Here is a 19,511-nt window from a genome sequence, read left to right on the forward strand (position 1 = left end):
ATATATATATACAGTGTTGTGCAAGTTACTTCCAAACTGTAATACATTACAGATTACTTGTTACTGTTATTTAAAAGTAATTCTTTACTTTACAATATTACTGTGTCAGGATTGTAATGCGTTACATGACTCCTGTATTACTTTTGAGTTACTTTCACCAAAATATCTACAGAAGTAGAACTTAACATTATAAAATGACTAAATATACTAGAGCCCTGCCCTAATGACAAAGTGTTTATATTTCGTTCCGGCTTTTTATTAAGTTCATTTAGAAAAAACGTTTGGAATAACGGCAATTGTTTTTCATCAATGATTGACGGATGTCTAAAATATAAAGATAAGGAGAAGCCTAAAACAGGCCAGAGGACCGGCCCGCGTCTGAACTATGACGTGAATATTGGCCCGAAGCCCGGCCCTAGGGATGTAAAAAAGTCTGAGCCCGACTTTAAATGAAATAAAAATAATAATAATAATAATTGGGGCTAGTTGTAACACAAGCGTTACTGAACATGTACGAGTAAAATATTACTGGAAATTGATTAGTAATGCCTTACACTACTGCGTTACAGCAAAAAGTGATCCGTTACTGTAATGCATTACTTTTGTAACGCCTTACTCCCAACACTGGTGGTGACCACTGAGGTGCTCTGGGCATATATCTTTCTTGGTTTTGTTCCCTGACATGACGCATGTTGCAAAGTGAAAGTAAAAGTTTCACCCAAGTTTGTTGCATTCTAACAGGAAAGAGTTCTGTGTCTTTATTTAAAATCAACCATTCCTTTATAAAGAACAGCGCTTTCTCACATTACGCACTGAAGCTGCCCCTGCATAGTGAATAATCCATTCTTGATCCATCGATATCAACCAGTTCAGCACCACCCTCATGGACAGCACGTGGTAACATCGCACGTAAGAAGGTATACCTGTAAGCATCCTCCGAAGGTATAGTTCGGGGAACACGCCTAGAAATGGTATACCTTTAGTTAAGATATACCTTTAGAGTCTTTGTAGTGCACTAAGAGACAATGTTATCGGGAAACACACACCAGAGACAAATGTATTGTGACAGACTTTGTTTTTAATTTTCTCCAAAACTTCAAAGTAAATCCCAATGAAGGTTGACACAGACAGAGTCATGGTCGTCCTGAAGAAGAATGAATTGAAATTTCCATATTACCTCTGAAGGAATTTGAGTAATGCCTGTCTAAATATCAAGGAATGGTCTTTAATGCATTGTGACAGATTTTGCCATTCATTTTCTCCCAAATTCGACAGTAAAACCCAGAGAAAGTTGACACAGACAGAGACTTGGTCGTTCTGAAAAATAATTTCTTGACATTTTCGTATTAACTCTGAAGGAATTTGAATAATGCATGTAGAAAATAATCAGTGCTACAATGTATTTTAGCAGACTTTATTTTTATGGAAAACTGCACAGTATAATATATTCGAACATAATATAACTGTATCTTTTGGGACACATTTAATTTATAACCGCTGAAATATAGGTCTTCGTCAGCTTTTTGGCCGCTCCGGGTCTCCGTACCGTAATACCACAAACAGACGTGCAACGAGATCCAGGCTTGACCGCGTCACCGAGCACAAGTTATTTTGTTGGCTGTGTTTACTTTTAAATCCGAGTAAAGGAACATGGAATGACAGACCCATGGAGTTTATTTACAAGTGACCGGTGAGTGCTTTATTATTTGATGAGTATTGTATCATGCACATTGTTCTGGATGACTGGGGACATGCGCGTGCACGCATGCCCTGATTATTTTGTTTAGACTAACTTACATTCGTTTCTATATATATATATATATATATATATATAATATATAATGATAATTGTAAATGCATTAAATAAGGTGTTACCAGAGGTGGGTAGTAACGAGTTACATTTACTTCGTTACATTTACTTGAGTAAATTTTTTGAGTAACTAATACTTTTAGAGTATATTTTAAAATGGGTACTTTTACTCTTACTCAAGTATATTTTTAGAGAAAAAACGGTACTTTTACTTCGTTACTGTGGGCGACTCTCCTCTCGTTACTGTATCTTAATGCAATACAAGTTAAAAATGCTTCAGTTTATTCCAAACGCGCCGTCTACTTTTCTCTGGGCAATGAACGATGCCCATTTGCGAATGATTCATTCTTTTGAGTCGATTCTGTTTAAAGGCTTTATCAAACCAGTGAATCGGTTCGCGAATCAGTTTGAATGATTCGTTCAGTTCCCTGCCGCACGCGCTGAGTCTCTGAAGCGGTTCTCACTCAGATAACAGAGAGTTTAAGAACATCATCAAGAGCAATGAAGACGTGGCTTTGGATCTACAGTCAGTTGAAAGCAAATCTGCAAAGGCTTGTTTGCTAGAGCTATATGAAGATCTTTATTAGATGAACACCGCGTGTGCTGTCTAATATTCATATTTTACAATATTTACGCTTGCAAAAATATAAGCTACATTTGTTTACATTTTGCAGAACAGAAGATCCATCAATATGCATCTGTTTCGTTATGTTCAGAGCAGTCATGTGAGGCGTTTTCAGAGGTTTCAGTCTCAGAGGTTATAGGATAATACAGAATTAATTTACTTTAAAATATAATTTAATTCAGTGATGCAAATCAGAATTTCCATCAGCTGTTACTCCAGTTTTCGGAGTCATATGATCCTTCAGAAATCATTATAATATATCGATTTATTACCAGTGTTGGAAACAGTTTTACTGCTTAATATTTTTTGGAACCTGTGACATTTTGTTCAGTATTCTTTGATGAATAGAAAGCTAAAAAGAGCAGCACTGATAATAAATCAACATGATTTCTGAAGGATTATGTGACTCTGAAGACTGGGGTAAAGGCTGATGAAAATTCTGATTTGCATCACTGAAGTGACATACGGCCAAGTATGGTGACCCATACTCAGAATTCGTGCTCTGCATTTAACCCATCCAACGTGCACACACACACACAGCAGTGAACACACACACACCGTGAACACACACACCGTGAACACACACACAGCAGTGAACACACACACACACCGTGAACACACACACACACACACAGCAGTGAACACACACACACACACACAGCAGTGAACACACACACAGCAGTGAACACACACACACACACCGTGAACACACACACACACAGCAGTGAACACACACACACCGTGAACACACACACAGCAGTGAACACACACACACAGCAGTGAACACATACACAGCAGTGAACACACACACACACCCGGAGCAGTGGGCATTTATGCTGCGGCGCCCCGGGAGCAGTTGGGGGTTCGGTGCCTTGCTCAAGCCTGATGGCCCGGGGGAAGAAGCTCCTCCTAAGTCTCTCAGTTTTTGCCATCAGGCTACGGAAGCACTTACCAGATGGAAGCAAAGTGAATAGACGGTTACCAGGGTAATCTATATATCTAAATAAAAATAGACTATATCCAGTACCTATATGATCCAAAGTAACTAGTAACTAACTACTTGAGTAGTTTTTTTATCCGATACTTTTTTACTCTTACTCAAGTAACTATTCAGACGGTTACTTTTACTTTTACTTGAGTAAATATTTCTAGAAGTACTTTTACTTGAGTACAGTTTTAGGGTACTCTACCCACCTCTGGGTGTTACTTTGTTTCTTTGTAACGCGTGTGTAGGCAGTTGTTCAAAAATATTACTTAATTTGTGTAAATGAATTTGAGCAGCAATATTGCTGTGATCAAAGGAATGTCAAGCATTTAATTTTCTTTCTTTATATTGTTAAAGAATGAGTGATAAACAAGCTATAGTTCTGCATTATGCATATAATTTCCAATTAGTGACAGATAAGATGCAGTGAATTATCCTGAATAGGGAATGTTCAACAAACATATACATAGTTAGGTGTTGAAGCACACACACACACACACACACACAAAGACACTTTTAATAATACATAGCTTCAAATGCTTTTTCTTTTTCTACTATGAAGAGAAATCTGGTATGTCAGAAATGACTGTCGATGTAATGTCCATATTGCAGAAATGTACAGTTTTATAATAGAGGTCTGTCAAGTCAAGTGAGGTCATCTTTATTTATACAGCGCTTTATACAATACAGATCGTGTCAAAGCAGCTTCACAGAGTTAAATACTGAAATAGTGTGTCAATGCAAAGAAAGTTCAATTCAGCTGTAAAGCAGCTCTAATATGAGGACAATAGTAAACAGTCAGTTTCTCAGTTAAAGTCAGTTCATCGTTGATTCAGTGCTCAGTTCAGTTGTGCTGATGGCTGTCGAGGTGAAGAGGTCTTCGCAGGGGATCTGTCTGTAGGGCACATCTTGTCCTGGTCTTCACTGACATTCAGAGATGTTGTGGTCTTCTCTAGGAGCTGATCCACCATCTGGACTGGAAACGGGCTAAATGAATATTATTAAGGAGGTGGAGACAATCTAAACAAAGCATGCAAATGCAGTACAGGAATCGGCCCATTACCAGAATTTCCCCAGCCCTGACATCATCAGCATAACAGTGTGATTCAAATGCATAGGTGCTAATCCAATCAGCCTGACAGTATCACCCATACCTTCACATTATCATAGCTTAACTTGGGACAATGACACTGTTCAGGAGGTGCATAAAGACAAAAGGTTAATGTCAGACACCTGGATTGCTTGACTTAATCTTCTTTGAATATCATCATCTATGCCTCAAATGCTAAATTCAGTCTACTAAACTTTCTCAGTTTATACACTATTGTACTGGAACCTAAATTAAACATTTAATACATTTGTAATACAACAATAACAAGAATGCATATTGGACATTGTTTAATAAATCAATGCTTACATAGAATAGGAAAACATGAGAATGGAAATTGTGACAAATGTGGGTTAACAGAAAATGTAGAACATGTACTGATAAAATGTGAGGCTTATGAAAGAGAGTCAAGCTTTAAGATATTTGGAAATAAATGATTTGTCAATCCCGGTTTTGTTAGGTGATGGACATAATCAAGAATATATTGTGAATTAGTTCTTTATTTAAAGGAAACAGGATTGATTAAGAGCATATAGGATACCAGAAAGTATACCAATAGGTAGGATACCAAATAAGTAGATTTTTGTTTCTAATCTTCCTATTCATTGTGCGCTTCACACTCCTTTCCAGTAGGTGACGGGAATGCACCTTTAAAGTTGGTTTGCCAACCGCCATTAAATCCTAAAAGAAGAAGAAGAAGAATAGTTCATCAGAAAACGAGTGAAGCTACAATGGGTAAGAGTGTCTTTTTGCTCACTCCTGTATGTTGGTTATTAAAATATAATGAAATTAATATCTTTTCTATGATTGTAACTGTTTGGTAAAGAGTATATAAAGAGAAAAATCTACTGTGTGTTAGATGTGTTGCATGTGTGATGACAATTATAGCAATGATTGATCTGTAGTGCTTTACTAATGGAGTCAGTGTTAATGTTCTTCCGAGAGATGCATGGATTTATTTTTTTTCATGTTCTTCCAGTGTTTGTTTTCTGTACATTCGTGTATTTGATTGTTTCAGTGTTTGGAGTGAAAAGCTGAAGTATGAATCTGTGAGGGAAATTAATAGAAATCAATCTCAAGACTCGCTGATGCGATTTTAATGTTATTTAGCTTTCTTTCTTTTTTGACATTTGTTTGTAAAATAAAAATAGATTTAGTTACTTTATGTTTTTATATTTGAATAGGACTGCAGACAGAAACTGTACAGATGAGTGTGTCAGTCATGTCAGAGTGAGAAGTATGTTTTTCAATAGAGCTCTGTATTTCTAATGGAAAGAACTCAGAATATTATACTCAGAATAAAGTGAGATGATCAGCTGATCCTGAATGACTTGTTTAATGAGTGTTTAAAGTCTGAGGCTCATCAATATTAGATCAGATTCAGAGCTGCTGAAAATCCTCTATTTCATGATAATAGCTCCTGTTTTTAGCTCATATTATACAGATCTCCTGTAAACTGCCAGTTAAAGTTCATTTCATTCTTCTCATCAGACTTGAACTATGCAGTTACTATTATGATATCTACAAGACACAAACGTCCTAACAGCATTTATTTCATCGTTAGTCTGTTAGATTATATTTAATATAAAACAACACAAAACTAAAAACCAATGAACAACAATTCTAACTCAAATGGAAGGAATTATGGAAACACTGTTTTTTTTATTGGTTACATAACTGTATTTCTATTTATTCTTTTGACTTTTTTTCTTAACTTTTTAATATGTGCAAATATTAAATTAAAATCTTAGAGACAAAACAGAAATGCATGTTTAAATTTGTATGAAAATTCAGATACTTTACTGTAAATACCAGATAAACATAAATGCTTAATATGTGAATTAGTAGAAAAACAAACTCTCAAACTTTGGCAGATCTGCTCCACTTTCAGTGAAGCTCCTCCCACAACAATCACACCTTCAGTGAAGCTCCTCCCACAACAAGCACACCTTCAGTGAAGCTCCTCCCACAACAATCACACCTTCAGTGAAGCTCCTCCCACAACAATCACACCATCCGTGAAACTCCTCCCACAACAATCACACCTTCAGTGAAGCTCCTCCCACAACAATCACACCATCAGTGAAACTCCTCCCACAACAATCACACCTTCAGTGAAGCTCCTCCCACAACAATCACACCTTCAGCGAAGCTCCTCCCACAACAATCACACCTTCAGCGAAGCTCCTCCCACAACAATCACACCTTCAGTGAAGCTCCTCCCACAACAATCACACCATCCGTGAAACTCCTCCCACAACAATCACACCTTCAGTGAAGCTCCTCCCACAACAATCACACCATCAGTGAAACTCCTCCCACAACAATCACACCTTCAGTGAAGCTCCTCCCACAACAATCACACCTTCAGCGAAGCTCCTCCCACAACAATCACACCTTCAGTGAAGCTCCTCCCACAACAATCACACCTTCAGTGAAGCTCCTCCCACAACAATCACACCTTCAGTGAAGCTCCTCCCACTGCAGTTCAGTAATAAATGCTGGAATATTCTCATCAGTCTACAAGTGAAGACGAGCATCAGAGCATCAGGAAGAAGTGAAATCTGCAGAGACAGAGTTTATTGAAGGACAGAGAGAACATGAGAGATCCAGAACCCTGCAGAATGAAACACACTGAAGAACAAACAGGTTGGTGTTTATTCTTCATCCTTCATCAATGAGACTGAAGAACATTTAAAGTTATCAGCAGTTCATCAGATTTAGCGGTAAAAAATTAAGCCAATTAATAATATAAGGGAGACTTTCTATCTCCAGGGTTCAAAATAGGGACTGAAACTCAAACGTTCAAATGATGTCACTTCCTGGATGTTGCTATGAAAAAGAAAATGCTTTAAAAAGGACAAAATACACTCACCTAAAGGATTATTAGGAACACCTGTTCAATTTCTCATTAATGCAATTATCTAATCAACCAATCACATGGCAGTTGCTTCAATGCATTTAGGGGTGTGGTCCTGGTCAAGACAATCTCCTGAACTCCAAACTGAATGTCAGAATGGGAAAGAAAGGTGATTTAAGCAATTTTGAGCGTGGCATGGTTGTTGGTGCCAGACGGGCCGGTCTGAGTATTTCACAATCTGCTCAGTTACTGGGATTTTCACGCACAACCATTTCTAGGGTTTACAAAGAATGGTGTGAAAAGGGAAAAACATCCAGTATGCAGCAGTCCTGTGGGCGAAAATGCCTTGTTGATGCTAGAGGTCAGAGGAGAATGGGCCGACTGATTCAAGCTGATAGAAGAGCAACTTTGACTGAAATAACCACTCGTTACAACCGAGGTATGCAGCAAAGCATTTGTGAAGCCACAACACGCACAACCTTGAGGCGGATGGGCTACAACAGCAAAAGACTCCACCGGGTACCACTCATCTCCACTACAAATAGGAAAAAGAGGCTACAATTTGCACGAGCTCACCAAAATTGGACAGTTGAAGACTGGAAAAATGTTGCCTGGTCTAATGAGTCTCGATTTCTGTTAAGACATTCAGATGGTAGAGTCAGAATTTGGCGTAAACAGAATGAGAACATGGATCCATCATGCCTTGTTACCACTGTGCAGGCTGCTGGTGGTGGTGTAATGGTGTGGGGGATGTTTTCTTGGCACACTTTAGGCCCCTTAGTGCCAATTGGGCATCGTTTAAATTCCACGGCCTACCTGAGCATTGTTTCTGACCATGTCCATCCCTTTATGACCACCATGTACCCATCCTCTGATGGCTACTTCCAGCAGGATAACGCACCATGTCACAAAGCTCGAATCATTTCAAATTGGTTTCTTGAACATGACAATGAGTTCACTGTACTAAAATGGCCCCCACAGTCACCAGATCTCAAACCAATAGAGCATCTTTGGGATGTGGTGGAACGGGAGCTTCGTGCCCTGGATGTGCATCCCACAAATCTCCATCAACTGCAAGATGCTATCCTATCAATATGGGCCAACATTTCTAAAGAATGCTTTCAGCACCTTGTTGAATCAATGCCACGTAGAATTAAGGCAGTTCTGAAGGCGAAAGGGGGTCAAACACAGTATTAGTATGGTGTTCCTAATAATCCTTTAGGTGAGTGTAAATGGAAATCGTGCTGAGTGAAAAATATTGGCCAGTTTTAGTTTAAAATAATTAATTAAATTTTGTTTAGTTTTTTTCAAATTATGTCACTTCCTGGATGTTACCTATTTAAAAAAATAAATAAATGAAAAGGAAGAAATTGAATTAAAAATATGCTGTAACAGCGAAAAATATTGGTCAGTTTATTAGTTTAAAATAGTTATTAATTACATAAGTTTTTATTACAGTATATTAATGCTAATATTATGTTTATAATATAATATTATAATTGTGGAGTTGATCAAGCATCGAATAGTTCCCACTACAGAAACATTGGATTAGAGTCTGTATTTCTAATATAGATTACATTTACATTTACATTTAGTCATTTGGCAGACGCTTTTATCCAAAGCGACTTACAATTGGGGAATACAAAAAGCGATTCATCTTGAAGAGGCAGTCAGACAGAGGAAGTGCTCGTAACACCAAGTCTCAGTCATTGTTCAAATAAGTACAAACTAGTAGGTGGAGAGAAAGATAGAGGGAAAGTTTTTTTTTTGTTTTTTTTTAGATTATTGTATCTTATTTTGTAAAACTGTCACAAAATGATTATAATTTGGTGTAGTCATTAACTGCTTTCACTTCACATTTCTCTGATTTTTTTATTATTTAATTATATTGTAACCTATTTTAACTTTAATTTCAGGTCTAACGGAGGAGAAACAACATCATGTCAAAACTGGAGAAAAAACTCGCTCACAGACTGAAAGAGTTTCTTTACTGAAAAAAAGAGACAAGAAAAGTTTCACCTGCACTCAGTGTGGACAGAGTTTCACAAACAAACAGAGTCTCAAGAGACACATGAGGATCCACACTGGAGAGAAACCGTACACATGTGATCAGTGCGGGAAGAGATTCACACGATCAGCAAACCTTAAGAGACACATGAACATCCACACTGGAGAGAAACCATTCACATGTGATCAGTGCGGGAAGAGTTTCACACAATCAGCACACCTTAAGATCCACATGATCATCCACACTGGAGAGAAACCATTCACATGTGATCAGTGCGGGAAGAGATTCACACAATCAGCACACCTTAAGATCCACATGATCATCCACACTGGAGAGAAACTGCATGAATGTGATCAATGTGGAAAAACATTTTTGTGGGCTTCATACCTGAAGAAGCACCTGAAAGTTCATTCAAAGGAGAAACCACATTCATGTTCTTTCTGTGGAAAGAGTTTTTCACTGCTGCAGAATTTAAAAGTTCATCAGAAGATACACACTGGTGTGAGAGAATATATGTGCTTTGAGTGTGAGAAGACTTTTATTACAGCTACAGATTTGAAACGGCACCAGAGGATCCACACTGGAGAGAAACCTTACAAGTGTTCACGCTGCGACAAGAGATTCAGTCGGTCAGGAGAACTGAAATCACATGAGAGGAACCACACTGGAGAGAAACCTTACAAGTGTTCACACTGCAACAAGAGATTCAGTCAGTCATCACATCTGAAATCACATGAGAGGATTCACACTGGAGAGAAACCTTACAAGTGTTCACACTGCGACAAGAGATTCAGTCGGTCAGGAGAACTGAAATCACATGAGAGGATCCACACTGGAGAGAAACCTTACATGTGTTCACACTGCAACAAGAGATTCAGTCAGTCATCACATCTGAAATCACATGAGAGGATTCACACTGGAGAGAAACCTTACAAGTGTTCACACTGCGACAAGAGATTCAGTCAGCCAGGAAACCTGAATTCACATGAGATGATCCACACTGGAGAGAAACCTTACAAGTGTTCACACTGCAACAAGAGATTCAGTCAGTTAGGAGACCTGAAAACACATGAGAGGATCCACACTGGAGAGAAACCTTACAAGTGTTCACACTGCAACAAGAGATTCAGTCAGTCAGGATCCCTGAAATCACATGAGAGGATCCACACTGGAGAGAAACCGTATCACTGCACTGCATGCGGGAAGAGTTTCACTCATTCTTCTTCTCTACAGAGTCATAAAATAAACAATCACAATAAGTAGTTTACCATCAGGTTCAGTGCCTTCAAGTGCTACACCACATCTCTTCCATATTAATCTGTCATAAGAAACATCATCTAAATGTCACAGTGAATAAAGTTCATCTTCAAGACCAGCAGTTTCTGTGAGATTCAGATCAGTTCAAAGATGGAGTTCCTCCCCAAAGAACAATATCTACATTTTATTACTGTGTACAATTTTGCTTTATGATATAAATTACATTATTATGCTTTATTACGAGTTTCATTTTATGTTCAAAATGTTCTTCTAATGCATATTTGTAGAAGCTTTTTACAGGTTAAAGTAAAGTCGTGACGTATTGTCAAGTATGGTGACCCATTCTCGAAATTGGTGCTCTGCGTTTAACCCATCCAAGTGCACACACACAGCAGTGAACAAATGCACACACACACACACACACACACACACACACCCGGAGCAGTGGGCAGCCATGCTGCAGCGCCCGGGGAGCAGTTGGGGGTTCGGTGCCTTGCTCAAGGGCACCTCAGTCCTGGTATTGAGGGTGGAGAGAGCGCTGGACATTCACTCCCCCCACCTACAATCCCTGCCGGCCGGGGACTCGAACCCACAACCTTTCGATTACGAGTCCGACTCTCTAACCATTAGGCCACGAGGTTCAACGTGTTCTTGTTCATTAAGATGAAAAAGAGGCTGATTTATATTTCATTTCATCTTCACTGTTGTTTTTAAAACAATTAGTATATTGCAGAAATTCCCGGGTTTCAGCAGAGCTTTACCTACATTTCACTGCTGGTTATACTCTGTATAATTGTGTATGTGACAAATAAAAATCTTGAATCTTATTTTTCTGCTTTGGATGTGTTGTACAAACTGCAGGAGTAAGATATTCTGTCATGTAGGTTTGAGTCTGATCCATCTTCATTTTTATTCACTTGAGATGCTTTATATCTTTTTAGTCAATAAAGAGAGAGATCTGTCTTTTACTTTATATTTGCTTCAAGTATTAAACTCTTATTGCTCAGTTCTGTTGTCTTTTTTCTTGCATTACGAATGAATACTTTCATAAATTTAGTGACATTTAAAATGAAATATTAATATCTTTTTTAGGGCTTATATTTGCTTCGGATATTACATTTTTATTGTCATTATTGTTTTCCATTGACTTTTCTTGCATCATTAATGCATAATTTCATAATTGTAGTCACATCTTAAAGCCATGAAATATTAATTGTTTTTGGGGCTTTCCATAATTACAGACATCCCACCTCTCCCGTAGCCAGCTATGAGATCACCATATGATTGTCTGCATGTATGATTAAGTTTAGACAGTTTGCAGGAATGTTTAGCATCTGTGGTAAGAAAATAATCTCTGAGATATTACTGGCGGAGTGAGGGCTGGCGTGTTGCCAGATCCAGCTATTATAGCCGTTTTTGGACTTGACTTTTCCACTTAATTTGACACTTTATAATGTTAATAAAGTGAGACGTTTCAGTTTAGGGTCAGCAATATCCTTACCTTGGTTTATTTTTTATTTATTTTTCAGTTTTTATTTGTTTAAATAGCAATATATGGCAACACTGCATCACGGCACTTAAACTGACCGTAATCAAAAGAGCCCACTGACAGGTTATTACTGACAGGATACCACATTCAGTAAAAGAAACGCAAAAAAAATCATGATTATCTGTCAGAAATTTGATCAACGCTGCCAAAAACAGTAGCATTTAACACTATACACAGATAAGTAGGTTACAGAATGAAATGAAATGTGCAAACACTAGCCATGAAGAAGTCTATGCTGTTTTATTCAGTAGTCATTACATTTTCATAAACATTCATAAGAGCATAAGACTTATTAATGAAATCTATAACAGTAATATGGATTATTGTATGAATAATAAACGACTGATAAAATTGTCCACCCCTAAGTATTAACAATACAATAAATAGCCTATGGTATAATTTTACAGTGTTCATCCTTTCAAAACAGAAAACATCTTTCACAAACATCTACATCTCTGTCTCATCTCACTAATGTTCAAACCCTGCATGGCTATGGCCATGATAATGAGTTCTGAACTGAAACAGAATAAGCATCCACTGATGATTGGTCATATGTGATAAGCTGTCTCTAATGAACTGCATCACTTGAGACAAAAAACCGAAGTAATTAATTTATGTATGTGGGTGGGGGGGGTTAAAATATTTCTGTAGTCAAGTCAAGTCACCTTTATTTATATAGTGCTTTTTACAATGCAAATTGTGTCAAAGCACTGCACAATATCAAAAAAGGAAAATAATGTGTCAATAAGCTTAAATAGTGGCTTTGCAATCAGGTCGGCGATATTGCTGGAAATGAAGCGTCCCCAACTAAGCAAGCCAGAGGCGACAGCGGCAAGGAACCAAAACTCCATCGGTGACAGAATGGAGAAAAAACCTTGGGAGAAACCAGGCTCAGTCGGGGGGCCAATTCTCCTCTGGCCAAACAAACCAGCAGTTCAATTCCAAACTGCAGCAAGTCAGGTTGAATGGGCTCAGCTGGTTCCAGTGGTCTTTTCCGATGGCTGTCTAAGTGGCGGGGTCCTCAATGGGGATCTGTCTCTGGCGTTCATCCAGGTGTCTGGCCTCTGCCTACGATCAGGGACACATACGTCATCTCCCGGCGCTGATCCTCCATCTCAGGTGTTCGGTCATCTCAGATCATGTAATGGTTGGATCCAGACTGAAGTTCTGTAATTCCTGGCTACGGCAGAAACGTGGAGACAAGCAGAGACATGATTAGTGTAGCTGCTGTTCCATCTAAGCAAAAATAAATTGTTCAACCCAAGCTAAAGAATATTAATAATGTACATTTGATCAGATATAACTGCAGTACAAGATTATAAAATGCATTATGTGAATGCTTGGCTAAAGAGATGTGTCTTTAATCTAGATTTAAACAGGTTTACCCGTTCGATGCTCTGTGAGTATCAATCTCCCATCGGATGCTGCGAGAGCCCTCCCAGTTCCGGGTTTTCTCTTCTCCCTACTCGTCAGCGAGGCTATCCGTCTGACATCGTAGTCTTGATCTCGTCAGTCGTTGACGCTGGTCTCCCGGTGGGCTCCTATGCTTGACGCCCGCAAGTGAGGCTCATTCATTCGATGTCGTGAGTCTTGATCTCCCGTCGGATGTCGCGAAAGCGTCCTTGCCGGGCGTCCCAAACTCTTTTTATCTGCCAAGCCGATGGGACCCACTTGTCCGACGTTGGAGTATTGAGCTCAAGCCGGAGGCTTCATGGGCCCCCTCGGCCAGACAACCGCCCTCTGTCCTCTGATTAGCAAGGGCTGACAGCCAGTAGAGCCCGTACGCCGACTCCGTGAACTATCCCACTGCAGGCAACTCGGGTCCTCCTATTCAGGGCCTTAACCAGCTGCTCCTCCATCGGCGGGCAGGGCTCACCCGTCCCAACGTGATGAGCACACCGTTGAGCTTCGGTTGAGCCCTCCCCGACCGGTCGCCCTAAACCACGCAGTTCACACCAGCGACCGGTGGGGCCTAACCATGCATGCCAATACGCTCCCTCAGAGCTCATAGGCTCCCCCGGCCCTGCAATACTGGCCACCCCTCGTAACTAGCTCCCGCCAGATCTCTAGTGCGTATTTTGGGGGGGATCTGTCTGGCGGCTGTCCTACACCCATTGCTTTTTGGGGGATACTCTGGGTTCGGGCCATTCCCGAGCTCAGAGCCCTTCCCCAGGACAGCACGCCAACTACGTATTACCATACTCGCCAAATACGCATTACGTAACTCGTGCTAAATATATGTAAGTGTGAACTCGTGAAATGATGTTTTATTAACAAAGTTCGGGAGGAGCACGTCAGATACTTAGCCTAATTAAACACAAGTGGTACGCAATCAAGTCAATCAACTCACGACATAAATACAGCTGACATACCTCCACTCATTTGACTTGAGCTAGTTCATGTCATTTGGTTGATTAAACTGTGAGTCCAGTCCTCGGATGCACCTTTATTAGGTGATGACGCCCATTTAGCAAGATACGGCAAGCAGATCTCGCAGAGCTCCCTCTGAAGACTCACGCGGCGTTTCTGTTGTTTTACCCCTCATTGAAAGTTAAGTCTGTCAGCGATTATAGTGTAAAGAATTAAGCCATTATAGAGGTAACAGAACTTACTACTTGCTCTTATTCAACTATTGTTATTCATTTATGTATTATGGTATTATACATATAATTAGTGCTATTATAAATCTAATACATCCCTTATGTTATTGTACTTGCTTTTAATATTATTCACTTTACTTCAACTTGTACTACATATGCTTTTTAATATCACATACACTTGTACTTTATGTTTACTGTGTACTGTATCAGTGCATATTAGTTTACCACTGTAACTGTAATTCTTACTGGAACCATAAAGCATTAGTTACATTAGTTATTGTTTGTTGTGGAGTTTATATCTGTATAGAGTGCTATCAAAATAACAAGTAGACTACCAGTGTGTCACTTTTTGATTTGCATTTGCTGGTTTTATTCAGTTTTCTCAATGATGGGATTAAGAAAAGAAGATATTTGAGGTAAAGTGATTCTTGTGCTGCATTACCTTTCCTTCACAGAGCTTTTGTTCCTCTCTAAAAGTCCAAACATAACATTGTAGGATCTCAGAGTGAATCAGACAGTGATAACGTAACCAGAACTGAAACTGACCAAGTCCACATTTAGAAGTGTAAAATCAGAGATATTTTCATGTGATGACAGCAATTCTGAAGGTGATTTTACATATGATTCATCATTTAGGTTCTTTTGTAGGCAATCATTTACCTTCTGCTGTTAGACCTTACTGGAAAACTTTGTCTAAAAAGCATTGTTTACTTCACTTGTTTATTTTGATTGTTATTCTGTTTGTTCTTTTCTTCTGTTATTGTTGTGTTTTCGTATTCAGTGATTGTTTGAGGACTTTCTGCTTACATTGATTAGTTTAGTATTAGCTATTTCATGAAGCATCAAAGTTATATAAATAAATGTTAAAAAAGGACTGATTAGAATACCATTAAAGTTCAAAAACCTTATATTCATCTCTTCTTGTAAGTCAGTAAGGAGAGATCAGGTTAGTTTTAACTTTTACTTGGCTATTATTATTATTTTATTATTTATTTATATTTTGTATTTGCTTTGCGTAATCGTTGAGTAAATGTTACCTTTTTTATTAATACGCTATCTATACTTTATACATTTCATCAACAAGTTTTATTGCCTGCTGACTGTATTTCCATCAGGATGTTTTAAATATAATTTTAGCACCAAGAAGTGTTATGTTTGCAAGTTGGACTTTATGTTTTAATTTTCTCAATAAAGCCCTAATAAACTATTTGACCCCACACTTGAGTGAGACTGATCTGCTGTCTGCATCAGTAACTGTTTCATCCTTAGTTTTCTATGATGTGTTATTTTATAGATGTAATATGGATATTGATCTTTCAAAATGCATGGATTCACTACAGGAGGCCTTTATTCACCCCCGGAGCCATGTGAGGGATGTTTTATTATGGATGCGCACACTTTATTTGACGTCTTCCGAACTGTATCCAGCAAACACCCCTTTAGTCCCATGGAAAGGCTTGGAGGGGCCAGCCCAGGACCATTTTTAATATAACTCTAATTTGATTCGTCTGAAAGAAGAAAGTCACATACACCTAGGATGCTTCGAAGGTGAGTAAAGCACAGCCTAATTTTCATTTTTGGGTGAATTAACCCTTTAAGCGTTCATTTAAGCAACAGTCAAAGAGGTACTTTCTGAATTGCTTTCTGCATCTGCTGACTAAAACATTTATCACAGCAGGCAACGAGTATGTGAGGGAAAATATAAAGATTGAAGCGAATTTGTGTTTTTGCATGTTAGTTTATGATTGTTTAGATGTTTGAAGTGATGATGCAGGTACTGAATGCTCTTTATTTTTTAAGATTTTATATTTTTTTCAATTTCTGGACATACCAAAAACAAAATCATATTATGTTTTAGCCTTTAAGCTAATTTTCTTACGTGAATAATCAGTTTCTACCAACATATACATATAAAAAAAAGTGAGCTGATCTGCTGCTGATCCTTAATGTCTTGTTTAATGAGTGTTTATAGTCTGAGGCTCATCAATATTATCAGCTGCTGAAAATCCTCTTTATTTCATGTCAATAGATCCTGTTTTCACCTCATTCATTATGCTGATGACCTCAGATCTGTTAATTACCTCATTAAGCTCATTATATTGGTGTTAACAGACTAAAGCAAATGACACGATCAGCTTTTGTGACTTTACAAGATGAAACTATCACAACAGCATTTATTCATTAATCTGTGAATTAACCATGTTTCATATTCAACACAAAACACCCAAACTAGTGGGTTATTTTGTTTCTTAATTTTAAATAGATTTTATATGTTTAATCTTCTGTTGTTTTGATTCTCCTTTACACTGTTTATATATGGTTTATTTTAATTGAAGCATTTGTTTTCAAATTATTGTGTTAGTATGTATATAAAACATTATATAAATCATTGTACAATTAATTGAAAAAACATACAGTAGCATATATAGAGATGATATCGGTAAAATAGGTAACTGATGTATTTTTGATTTTGACAGATAAGCTCTTTTTAGTAAAGAAATACTTTTGGTCTGTGAGTGATTTTTTTTTTCTCTAGTTGCACTTTACTGAATTTGAATTGAATTGAATTTATTTATTTGATCAGGGACAATGCACAAAAAACATTAGTCTAAAAAAGAAGAGATGTCATGTGCCAGGTTATAGCAAAAAATGCTAATTTCCACCCGTAGTCCCTGGACAGGTTGATATTATACTTACACAAATTCATAAAATATATACAAAATAATACATGGAAGCATTACTTCACTCACATCATAAAAATACTCTCCACTTCAGGAATCTATCACTCACTCACTCACAATTTACACCATTCATATCACAGTCATTCAGTGTGTACAGGTTTGCTTTAATAATAACCACTGTTTGGTCAGGCGTGTAAAAGTACTATAGTTTGTACATGAAATAATTTAGTTTGGAAGAGTATTCCAAAGGCTCACTGCTTTATAAGAGAACGCTTGTTGGCCATATGTGGTTCTACGTCTGGGAACACTGCACTCTCCTCTGACTGTCGACCGTGTGGCTCTAGAAATTTTCTCCGAATTTAGTGTGACAAATTTTCTCAAAGGGGGAGCAGCGATGTTATGGATAATTTTAAACAGAGCAGAAATTTGATTATATTTAATGAGGTTTTCAAAACTCAATATGTTGTATTTACTTTGTATTTTACAATGATGGTACTGGCGAGGCTTTTTATCATGAATTTTTATGGCCCTTTTATATAATGATTCAAGTAGTTTTAACGATGTTTTACACGCCTGAGACCAACTAGACATGCAATACAGAAGATGTGGGACAATCATAGTATTAAGATATATATTTGAGGCTTCCATAGTTAATGAATTTCTGATATGTTTATAGTTCATCAAATTAAATTTCAATTTATTACCAAGTTTTTTTATGTGACTTTTAAAACCAAGGTTCGAATCAAGTATCAGACCTAAATATTTTGTTTCATTTACATTTTTAATTTTTTGTCCATTAACTTGAATTTCTTGAGTCATTGAAACCGTTTTATCTACGTTTAAAGTCAGACAGGACGTCTGCAACCATTCTGCAACTTTTTGCATCTCTTTTGATAATTTATCAGCAACCTCCAGCTCGTTTTCCCCAGAAGTGAAGATCACAGTGTCATCAGCGTACATGATTACGTCAACGTCCGAACACACTCTAGGGAGGTCATTTATATAGATGCTAAAAAGCAAGGGTCCCAAAATGGACCCTTGCGGTACTCCCATCGAGGTGGCTCTAAACGCAGATTGGATGTTATTCACTTGTACACACTGATGTCGGTCACTCAAATAAGATCTTATCCAGTTTTGGGTGTGCTCTGAGAGACTATATTGATTTAATTTACTGTAAAGTATCTGGTGATTGACAGTATCAAAAGCTTTACGCAGATCAAGGAAGACTGCTCCCTGATCCACATATGCCCTGATAGTTTCCAGGAAGTAGCAACAGGCAGAGTCTGTTGAGTATTTCCGTCTGAAAACAAGGTGTGATTGTTGTGGGAGGAGCTTCACTGAAGGAGTGATTGTTGTGGGAGGAGCTTCACTGAAGGTGTGATTGTTGTGGGAGGAGCTTCACTGAAGGTCACTGAAGGAGTGATTGTTGTGGGAGGAGCTTCACTGAAGGAGTGATTGTTGTGGGAGGAGCTTCACTGAAGGTCACTGAAGGAGTGATTGTTGTGGGAGGAGCTTCACTGAAGGTGTGATTATTGTGGGAGGAGCTTCACTGAAGGTCACTGAAGGAGTGATTGTTGTGGGAGGAGCTTCACTGAAGGAGTGATTGTTGTGGGAGGAGCTTCACTGAAGGTCACTGAAGGAGTGATTGTTGTGGGAGGAGCTTCACTGAAGGAGTGATTGTTGTGGGAGGAGCTTCACTGAAGGAGGAGCAGATCTGCCAAAATTAAAGATAAATCCGTTACTGAGTTTAGATTTTTACATTTTAAAAATTCACACAATTTAAAAATATATGTTCAAATATTTATTTTAAGTAAATTAATTGCAAAGTGTTTTATAATAATCCACAAATTCTCTTTTTTATTTCTAAAATATCTCATCCACATATTTTATTCCTACATTTTATCTTACCTCTCGTTAACATATAGACAACGAAAAATATAGTAAAAACTAAGGACTACAGCATTTAAAACATACAAAATATAAACAATGTCAGATAAAAGTGAAAATAAACACTATAAACACTCATTA

General features: G+C 38.0%; 1 protein-coding gene across 1 annotated transcript; it reads left to right on the top strand.

The window, feature by feature from the left end:
* Positions 1-1,534: 1,534 nt before the first annotated feature.
* On the top strand, positions 1,535-11,659 carry LOC306874488 (uncharacterized protein). Its single transcript, XM_079424589.1, has 3 exons — positions 1,535-1,690; positions 5,159-5,263; positions 9,305-11,659. The coding sequence occupies exons 2-3, from the start codon at positions 5,260-5,262 to the stop codon at positions 10,657-10,659; spliced, it is 1,359 nt and encodes a 452-aa protein (XP_079280715.1). The 5' UTR covers positions 1,535-1,690; positions 5,159-5,259; the 3' UTR covers positions 10,660-11,659.
* Positions 11,660-19,511: the final 7,852 nt, after the last annotated feature.

This window comes from Barbus barbus, assembly GCF_936440315.1.
Source record: "Barbus barbus genome assembly, chromosome: 9".
Lineage (NCBI taxonomy): Eukaryota > Metazoa > Chordata > Actinopteri > Cypriniformes > Cyprinidae > Barbus > Barbus barbus.